The sequence below is a fragment of the Octodon degus genome, unplaced genomic scaffold, assembly GCF_000260255.1.
Source record: "Octodon degus isolate 3935 unplaced genomic scaffold, OctDeg1.0 scaffold00027, whole genome shotgun sequence".
NCBI classification, from domain to species: Eukaryota; Metazoa; Chordata; class Mammalia; order Rodentia; family Octodontidae; genus Octodon; species Octodon degus.
In genome coordinates, this window is record NW_004524603.1 from 16716764 (window position 1) to 16727073 (window position 10310).

A 10310-nucleotide genomic window follows, 5' to 3' on the forward strand; every position below is an offset into this window, starting at 1 on the left:
TGTTAGTTACACGAACTATCATCCTGTATTTAGGTGTGTTGTACTTATTTTTGTCCTGTATTACCAAGCGTTTCCTAGCATAGTAATCAGTTTTTCCCTCTCGTCGTCTTCTAAACTTCACTTGGTATCTCTTAAAGTAGGCCTTATTCTTGACAACCTTAACAAAACCCATCCTGTGTAATATAGACCCGTGTCCACGGCCCTACACAGACCTGCAGGCCAAGCAGCACCACAGGGGGGAAAAAAAAAGCAAAATAAAGATTTTTAACAGAACTAAAAACCCCAGAAAATTCATATCTATATGGTTGCTAGGGAATGCACTTTAAAAGCAAGGACACAGAAAAGGAGAAATAAAAGTATAAAAAGAACTCCAACACTAACCAAAACCAGAGCTGGTATAGTACAGATATGACAGAGGAATTTTTTTTGGAAGTAAAGGAAGACACTTCATGATAACACATATTTTGACCTACTAAAAAGATCTAAAAATTCTAAATAAGTGTGTGGTTCATGACAGAGTCTGAAAAATATGTAAAGTAAAAACTGAAAGAATTATAAAGACAAAGATATAATTATGGTACGAAAATGTTAAATGTACTAAAAGTAATTCTTTTCAAGTGCTGCCAGTGGGTGATTTGATAAACTTTCTGTGAAACAAACTAGGAATACTAATTAAAAGGTTTAGGGGCCAGGGACATAGCTCAGCAGCACAGTGCCTGCCTGCCTGGCAAGCTCAAGGTCCTGAGTTTGATTCCTGGTAACAAAAAACAAAACAATCCCTGGTTCCGCAAAAAACAAAACAAAACAACCAAATCAATTAAAAGGACTAAAGTTATTCATAAGCAAGCAATAACTCAGTAGGCCCATTATAATGACATTTTTATAATTAAAAATTACAAACTATTTAACTATTACACATTAAATAAGTTATAGTACAAATGATTTTTAGAACAGACCTCTATTAACCATTTAAAAATCATGATGTGAAACTTTATTAATTCATGAATATGTGCATAGCATACAGGCACATGAAAAAAAAAAAGCAGAGTATAAACATCACATTCAACATGAGTGTCATTCTGCACAATACAGAAATAAATATGCTGGGGCTGCGAGATGCCTCAGTGGAATAAGCGCTTCCCTGGCAAGCACAAGGGCCTGAGTTCAATCCCCCATTCCGCCAAAAAAACAAAGAGAAAGAAACAAATAGACAAATATATATATATAAAAGTACCCTGCAAAGAGATACACCAGAAGATTAAAGTGTTTTTTTTTTTTTGTATTTTGTACAGAGTATACAGGGTCTCACTGCACAGATCGGACTCAGTGATTCTCCTGTTTTCTGCCTCCCAAGCACTGGGATTACAGGTGCGTGTCACCACGACAAGTCTCAATCTCCATCTCAGTGTGCCCTGGGGGTGGGGCCGGCATGGCACGCAGGGGATTGAACCCCCAGTTACTATTTTCCTCTGCTTTTTGTCCTTTGTTTACTTAGAGTGTCTTTGTTTGATAGAATAAATGTGTATTACTCTCATAATTTGAAAAAATGTTATTATTTAAAAATAATTTTATGATGACCACAATTACCTGGAAAGTATATTTACTTCCATGATGCACAACGTTTTTTAGTCTGTTTCCCAAGAGAAAGCAAGAGAGCTGACACACGTTAGCCTTAAATGACTGCTACTTAACTAAGAACTAACCTAACATCTCTGAATAAATGAAGAGGGTAAAGAACACTGATGATGAGAAAATGAGAAAATATTATAAAATTAATGCCCACATTCTACTTGTTCTAGAAGTATCATTAACAGGAATTTCTAATTAATTACCTTTCACTGTTGTTGGTTACAAGAAGAAAAAAATATTTTTAAAACAAAAGATATAAAATGAAAACATAAATACCTTATGAGCCAAATGAAAGAGCAGGCGATTTTGTAGTCGGCTTTTTGGAGCTGAAAAAAAAGATCCAAGTTGAAGAACTTAATAGGGCCAGTGAGATAGCTCAGCGGGAAAGCTCAGGGACCAGGGTTCAATCTCCTGCACCGCATGCCATGCTGGCTTTGGCCCTGGGCATGCTGAACTGGCCACCGAGACTGGGCATGGTGGTGCATGCCTGTAATCCCAGTGCTGGGGAGGCTGAGACAGAAGGATCACTACAAGTCCGAGCTATGTAGTGAGACCTTGTGCCAAATTAAAAAAAAAAAAAAAAAAGAACTCAATAGCCCATCACACTTAAACCCTTGAAAGAATAAAATGAAACCCATGTGCATATGTGCTGCTGAAGTGAGCAGAGGTGGAACTCGTGTGGCTCTCCCCAGTCTTTATCTACCTGACCCTGGTATATGTCTGCTATGGTAAACACTGCGTGAGTCTGGCTGCACTGGGAGTAACATCAAGAACCAGAAGGGAATGTGCTAAGGCTCTGCCCTGCCCCTCTGCTTGTTTGCCCAGTTCCTTTATGTCCCAAAGCACAGCCACCACACGGAGTTAGGAGTCGCAACAGCAGCCCCCAGCTATGGCGGACACTGATGCTCAGCCAGTGCGCACACGAATCCGCTCTCTTTTGGGGTGTACAGTACTCACTAGTCCTCTAAAATCTCCTGTTGTGTAGGTAAGCTGCCATATTTTCCTAAGCACTAGTCTAGGCTTTACGCCATAGATCTTCCAGCATAACAGTGTACCACACTTACACGGGCAGCTAAGAGAAAAGGTTAAGATTTTTTAAGCTTCAAATTTCCTTTGCACGCTTGGAAATTTTTCTGATACTGAACACCCAATTTTATACTGCGAGTTTTGTAGAAAAAAATTCCTACTTCAATGCATAAAAAAGAAAATATATACATATGGGAACAGAGATAGCTGCCTGGGCATTTTTATGTACCTAACACTTTTCTAGACACAGAAAAAATCAAGAAACATGACACCAAGTACAAACCCTATGACTAAATTAGGAAAAGGCGTATCAATAAACATACAATAATTTAGGCACAAATCAAGAAAGGCTTCAAGTTCTGCCTTTTCTAGGAAGATACTGCACATTATTAGGGAATGAATTCATCCCTAGTAAATTTCTTCCCAAATACTCTTTCCCTTGCCCATTTTTTCTATAGTTTCTTGAATTTAATTTGATTCACATACTAACTATCCTTAATCTTTTCTTCCATTTTTCCTTTATTCTTATTTGTAGATTTGAGTATAATTTTCTTATTCTTATTTGTAGATTTGAGTATAGTTTTCCCGAAATGACTATAAAGTAAGAAAGAAGAGAAGGCCTCTGGATTCTCCCCTTCTCGCTGAAATTACCAAGTTTCTTCTCACTCACAAGCTGGACAGGCAGCTGGGCAGCCACAGCCATTGGGCCACACAGCTCCACCCGCTCCAAATGGCAGTACATCCTGCCACGCTGGGCGGAGTAAGGGCGACCCCTGCCCTTTCCTTTTTTCTCATCCATCTGCTTTTAGTCTATACCTCCTTGGGCAGGAGGGCATGGAAAGGAGGATGTGAGTGCAACACTCTCTTTACACATAAAATTGACAAAGTTCACTAGTTTTTGAAGAGCAAAGGTCCTTTTTTTTTTAGCTTTTTAAAGTCAGTTGGGTTTTTCCTCAGCTGTAGCAAAGAGGAATAAAAGAATTTTTAAATCTCCAAAATGACTCATACTGTAGTAAATGGAGATTATGGGATATAAAAGGACAACAATTTAGCCAGGCATGACAGCACATGTCTGTAGTTCCAGCACTTCGGGAAGCTGAGACTGCGAAACCCCGAGTTCAAGCCCACTCTGGTTCACTTAATGACTTAGCAAAACTTACAAAAATTTAAAATAAACTCTTAAAAAGGGCTGGGGATGTTGCTTACTATGAAAGTCCTAAGGTCAGTCTCCAGTACTGAAAAGAAAACTATGACAGCAACAAGAACAGGGAGTCCATTTTACCCTTAAATCCTGCAGCTTCCGCTTGTTTATACATCCCAAGGAAAAAGTAGGTGCAGGCCAGGTTCACCCAGACTTCAGGGCTGCAGCTCTCCTCTTTTGTTGCGCTTTCATATTCCTGAAATAGATATTAAGCAGTGACCTCGCTGTGGCAGTACTGGGGCTCTGTAATTTCAGCATCTGTGCTGCTGAAGCAAGGACTAATTGCTCCTATCATGCAAGAAGATTTCTTCCTGAGAGAGGGCAGCTCCACCCTTAGGAAATCCTCCCTATTCCTCAATCCTTTTGTACCCGAGAAGATTAAACAGTGAAGCTAAAGCTCTCTCTCTTAACCATGATGGGGTGTTGGCCACAACACCTCACATAGCTTTAACCACATTAACCACTGATGCGGGCCAACAAACTGCAGAAATGAAAAATGAATGAAATATTTTATGTTTTTGCTAATTTAAAAAGACATGCAAGATAAGAAGTACATTATTTACTTAAAATCTGATCACTTTAATGTACTATAAATTTCATCTCATTCTAATTGTTTCTTGGCTTTGGTGATTTGGTTTACATTTTAAAAAGGCTTTTTTTTATTATGTATTTAGTACAGGGTCTACAGGGTCTCACTACACAGATCAGACTCATAGTAATCCTCCATTTTCAGCCTCCCAAGCACTGGGATTACAGGCACATGCCACCACAGCATGCTGGGGATCAAACCTGGGTCTCTGCATCTGCCTAAGCAGGTGCTTTAATCCGCTGAGCTATACGGCCAGTCCTTACGAGGTGTTGTTTCTTTTCCTGCCAAGAACATGTTTTCTATCCATGTTTCTCAGCAGTCCATTTCTTCTCCTTACATTTGGGCTACTTGTGCTTTTCTCATATACTTTTCACAATACCCAGCCACTGATCCTTCCCTTTCATATATTCATCTTTTCTTCAACGTTTTTGTTCTTTTTGTCCTTCATCCTGCTTTTTCATTGCATAGGCTGGAATACTGTTTTTATTATGTGTGCTCTTCAATCTCCTCAGGTTATATATACCTTAAGAATGAGAGTATGTGGGACGTGTTGAAGACATTTCACTTATAAATGTAAAATTGCTTGCTTGGCACCTATCTTTTTTTTTTTTAGATACATAAGCCTATAAGTTAATCATTGCAGGTAGGTAGTGTTTACAATAACCAAGAAAAATAATCCCCAAAGCACCTACATTTACAAAAATAAAGATTATATAAAGATAATATAACCTTTCCTATATCTGAAAATAATCAAATAAAATTCTTTTGAGGAAACATGAAAAAAAATTTTTAATCAAAATAACTTGTCTTTCCTCTCCTGCAGATTTTTTTTTTCTCTTTGGTAGTGGGGATTGAATTTAGTACTTTGTGCTTGTCAGGCAGGCACTTATGCCACCTAGCTGTGTTCCTGGCCCATCTTGAAGATTTCTTAAACAACATTAATGCAAGCTCAGGTAGAGCTAAGTGGCAGAGCATTTGCCTAGCACAGAGAGCCCTGGTTCAGTCCCGCACTATTCCCAGGTACTGTGCTATACCATTCAGTGTCCATGTAAAAGTGAAAAGCAAACGAGATACTTAAGTTTTATACACTGAATATAGAAACAGACATACAGGTATAGGCATAGGCATAGGCAGAGGCAAAGGTATACATATAGAGGTATATATGGAAATTTTGAGGCAAATACATTAAAGAAGAGGAGTACCTGCTATTTCTTAACAAAGAAATAGGTCTGGGGAATGCAGACAGGTTGATGGTTCCTGCATTGTTTGAATTTTACCATGAATATACTACAAAGCTTAATAACATTTTAAACACATTTTTGTTAGATTATTTTAAAAAACCAACCTCCAGAGCCCTCTTGTAGTCACCCAGGTGAAAAGCACAGTATCCAATCCACAAATTCGTATCTTCTTCTTGTTCCCCAACATGACGCTTGAACTTCGGGTTAAAAATTCATGAAAAAAATTGTGAAAAACTTTGAACAGTAAACCCTCTGTTTAAAAAAATATATTATGTTAAGTTTCTGGCCAGTGATCACCAAGCTGAGTAACAAGACAACACTCAGTTTTATGATTAAGCCTAGGGAGAGAGCTGTGTATCTCCCAACTGTCTCCGAAACCTGTCACAGAAATTTATATGTTCAAATATTTCACATTTGTTTCTTCATTTACTGATACTTTACTCCAGGAAGTATTTGCATTACCTCGCAATTCTTCTAGCACAAGAATTACATGAAATTTTAAAGCCAAATACCTTACAGTTAGGGAGGTTGAGCACTGAATTGAAGGCCACACAGCCAGCATGTGTGGCGACAGGGACTTAAAGGGATGCCTGCTTCCAAAGCCTGTGTTTCATACTAATTCAACCCCACACTTCTGTCCTGTCCCAAGAGCTCACATATATTATTAATGCACCATCACTTTTCACTGAGGACAAACCATGAAATCATTCTCTTACCCCTGAGCAGGCTAGCTTACCAGACCTGCAAGAGTTAAGGTTGTAGAGAGGACTGGCCTCATTTATGTCCTTCATGAACAAATATTTATGAATTCCTCAGCTGACAAAGAAAAGTCTTGTTTCAAAGAAAAAGATTGAAACTTGGAAGGAGAATTCTAAGTTACCATGGTAAGGTAACTTTTTTTTTTTTTAACTCTTCAAGGTGATAAACCACCTTTGATTTTTTTTTTTTTTTTTTTTTTTTTTTTTTTTTTGTAGGGGGATGGTCTGAGACCAGAATTACTCTTCTTGCAAATACTGTGAATTTGAGGATAATACCTGCAGTCTCAGGAAATTCTTTTTTTTTTTTTTTTTTTTTTTTTTTTTTTTTTTAAAGTTTATTTATTTTATTTAGTGTGTGTGTGTGGGGGGCAGCTCAGGCCACCTGGGGGCGGGGCTGGCTGGCATGTGGTGCTGGGGGATTGAACCGCGGTCCCTGTGCTTTGCTAAGCTTGTTCTAAGTAGGTGCTTTAGACCACTGAGCCATCTCACCAGCCCCTCAGGAAATTCTTGAGGTCTCCCTGAATTTACCCCATGAATTTACTGGAGCCACAGGAGAGATCATTCTAACACCAAAACCCCTCCCGTAGCATAGAAGTCCAATGAGCTGCCAAAGACTGTAGGCATACGGCCAAGTCTCCCTCGCTTCAAGGTTATCTGAGATTATATGATGAGAAAAATGTGGCCACTGCTTCAAAGGAAAGAAATTGGCACAAAAATATACACAGCACGCAGTCCTTCCAAGTCAACACCCCTACTATAAAGATGAAAAAGCTGACACCAACAGAAGCTAGACAATGTACCCAACAGGCATGCACTAGTAAGATAGGGCAAGCAACTTATGTGAAGCTAACTAAATAGTATCACTGACAAGATTCACAGTAATACAGCCGGAGTAGTGTTTTGGAGGGATAACGGCAGCAAAACACAACTAGACCATGCCGTCCAAACCCAGCCACCTTTGGGGCACCCTTGCAGATGCCCCAAAGAGCAGTTTCTCTGAGCACAGTCTCCTTGGACCAGCTACGTCAGCAGCCCTTAGATCTATGATGGCCAACCCATAGCACATGTGCTGCAGCAGGTTGTACATTATCACTCTAAAAGGTTCACCATGACTGACTTAGACTACCTAAAATGCAGATTCTTGGGCACCATCACAGACCAAAAGAATCAAAATTGCTAAAGCAGAAGCCCACAAATATATACATGTACCTGAGAAATGGCTCTCAATACTTCTCAAAAGGTGAGAACTACTAGTGTTATGGTTTGTGTATAGGTATCCCCCACCCACCCACCCAAAGCCTCTTGCAGTCATGGGGTGGCTTCTGGAGTTTGGGATTGATTATTGTGGGTGTGGGTGCTACCCCTGCCCTAGGGCAGGTAATGTGCATTACAATGCAAGGAGGAGAGAGGCCAGCTAGCTGCCTGAGCTGCTGCCACTCCCTTCGCTCCCTGCTCTTTGCCACCACCAGCAAAGGCTGCTCTCTGCCATGTGCCGCTCTGCCTTGGAGCCAGCCGAGTATGTAGTGAAACCTCCAGTAACTGTGAGCTAAATAAACCTTTCCTTCCTTCATTTTGGGGGTCTGGCATTTGTCCCAGCAACGAGAGAAGAGTAACTGAGACAACCAGACTAGGGGTGCAGCTCAAGGTGGAGTTGCACAAAGCCCTGGAGCACAGGAGGATGGAGAACTAAGGCCATATAGACCTGAGATACTTTTTGGTGATACGATATTTTTAAAGTAAGCATGACAGAATTACTTGAATTTGTCCCAAGTTTTATAACATAAAAATACATGATAGATTGGCTAAGAGATAAAATAAGCAATGTGTAAAGTGGCACCGTATTAAATGTCACTTCATATGTCAGGTTGGGCTCACCAAACTAGAGAGATATAATTAAATGTGGCTCTCCCTCGCCCCCCCCCAAAAGTGGGCTTCACCTCAAAAAAAGATACACTATTTGTTCTTATTTTATTTTTTGGTGGAATGGGGGACTGAACTCAGTCCCTTGCGCTTGCCAGGCAAGTGCTTATTCTACTGAGCCATCTCCCTGGCCCCTCTATTTTATTGTTGGTACTTTTAAATTTTTTAAAAATGTTTTATCTGTTTTGGCACAGAGTGTTGTTATGCAGCTCAGACTCATAGTGATCCTCCTGTCTCAGCCTCCCCAGTGGTGGGATTACAAGCATGTGCCACCAGGCCTCGTTTCAGTGGCCCACATGGCATGTGGTATTAGGGATCAAACCTGGGTCCTTGAGCTTGCCAGGCAGGCGCTTAGACCGCCAAGCTATCTCCCCAGCCGGGTACATTTTGTTTTATTTTAAATTCAGCTTCAACCAGGTTTACAGTTATCTTGGATCTAGAATCTGCAACTAACTAGGCTTACTAGGGGCATCTTGAAGCTGCCTGGGAAGCACCCACTGTTCCAACAACATACCAACCAGCAGTCAGGCGCCCAGGCATTCCTCTGTGGTCTGCTGTTCCCCAGACTGAGCAGCCGCCTTCTTTAGACATTACCTCCAGTAGAGTGATGGCTCCAGTGAAATCTCTCTGCGAAAGTAGCTCCTCCAGTTTTGGAATCTTCCTGCCTTTCTTCTTCCTTTTGTTAGTCTGTGGTGGTTCCCCGCCTACAGCGGGCTTGGCCCTTGAAAGTATCTGTAAAAGAAACCATAGCCACTACTGTACTGTCCAAATCTTACGGTCTGCTTTACAACGACAGCGACAGCCCCAGGATGCACAAGCCAAATCCTCAGCAACCCCAGGGAAGAAGCCCATTTCAACTCTCTTTGGTAACAGGTATTTTACTAAATGGGCATCAGCACTTGAACTGAACCAAAATAGCTCCTCGCACCTTCTCTATCTATAGGAGATGCCTCACTGCGGCTTTTGGCGCCCCTTGCTCTGCTCTCCGGCGGACGCGCAGCTCAGGCTTGGGGAGACGAGGAGGAGGAGGGACAAAAGCATCAAGTTATCTTCGCATCCCTCCGGGTCCCCCATCGGCACACTGGGAGGTGAGGAAGATGATCCTCTGTTGACAAACCTAGCCTTTATGCCCAAAGCAGGCTGGGAATCGCTAACCTCCCGCCGGTCCTCAAAGTTCTCCCTTACTGCGATAGCCACTAACCATCTTGGCGTTGGTCCTGCGGGTCCTCTCTGCGGACAGCGAAGGCCGCGCTCCGGCGCTCCGCCGAATCCGTCCAGCGCGCTCTGTTTCCACGGCAACCCGGCGGGGCGGCTGGTCCGTCCCGGAAAAGAGCTCGCTGGAGAACCGGCGCCCTGCGCTGCTTGGTTCCGGAGCGCTTCGGCCGCTGGAGGACTAGGTGTTCCTCTCTCGGGAGGTTGTTGTTCGTTGTGCTAAGAGCGAAAGTTTGCTGTGTTGCTGTCTATGAGTTTGCTGGAGGAAACGATGGATTGGAAGGGCATTGTTTTTCAAGAGCAAATTTCCTCGGAAAGTGATTTTCGAGGACCGCTTCGGTCCTGGGCTCTGGGGGCTCCATAGCAACCCCGCGGGTTTTGGGCTCTCGGCCTCTTTGTCTGGCTGGCTTGGAGGCGTGGCAAACAATTTTTTGCTGCACCAAGGGAGTTGGCCTGTGGAGACAGAAGTGGTGGCAAACTAGTTTCTCACCTGCTCGGACACATCAACACACAATAAGGAGCTGTAGTAAATATTTGCTGTTTGGATGGATTAATTTATGCTGCAGATCTGTTGCAAAGGTGGTCTTTATTATTTATGTATTTTGGGGGAAGGGTCTACAGGGTGTTCAGGGTCTCACTACTAGATCGGACTCGTAGTGATTCTTCTATTTACAGCTCCCAAGAACTGGGATTACAAGCGCGCACCCCGGGGGCGGGGCCAGCACAGCACGCCT

At 42.1% G+C, this 10310-nt stretch overlaps 1 protein-coding gene across 3 annotated transcripts in view; it reads right to left on the bottom strand.

Annotated features, from left to right (window-relative positions):
- Positions 1-9652, bottom strand: part of Ttc26 (tetratricopeptide repeat domain 26) — a 69782-nt gene extending 60130 nt beyond the window's left edge. The window contains exons 1-5 of one of the 3 annotated variants that reach the window (XM_012514235.2): positions 9566-9652; positions 8959-9096; positions 5791-5883; positions 3938-4052; positions 1906-1955 (exon numbers count right to left, since the gene is read on the bottom strand). In XM_012514235.2, coding sequence (XP_012369689.2) covers positions 1906-1955; positions 3938-4052; positions 5791-5883; positions 8959-9096; positions 9566-9568 — 399 coding nt within the window. In that variant the 5' untranslated portion in view covers positions 9569-9652. Of the gene's footprint in view, positions 1-1905; positions 1956-3937; positions 4053-5790; positions 5939-8958; positions 9097-9565 lie in introns of those variants that run through there. The other 2 variants (XM_023712877.1, XM_023712878.1) reach the window with 2 other exon arrangements.
- Positions 9653-10310: the final 658 nt, after the last annotated feature.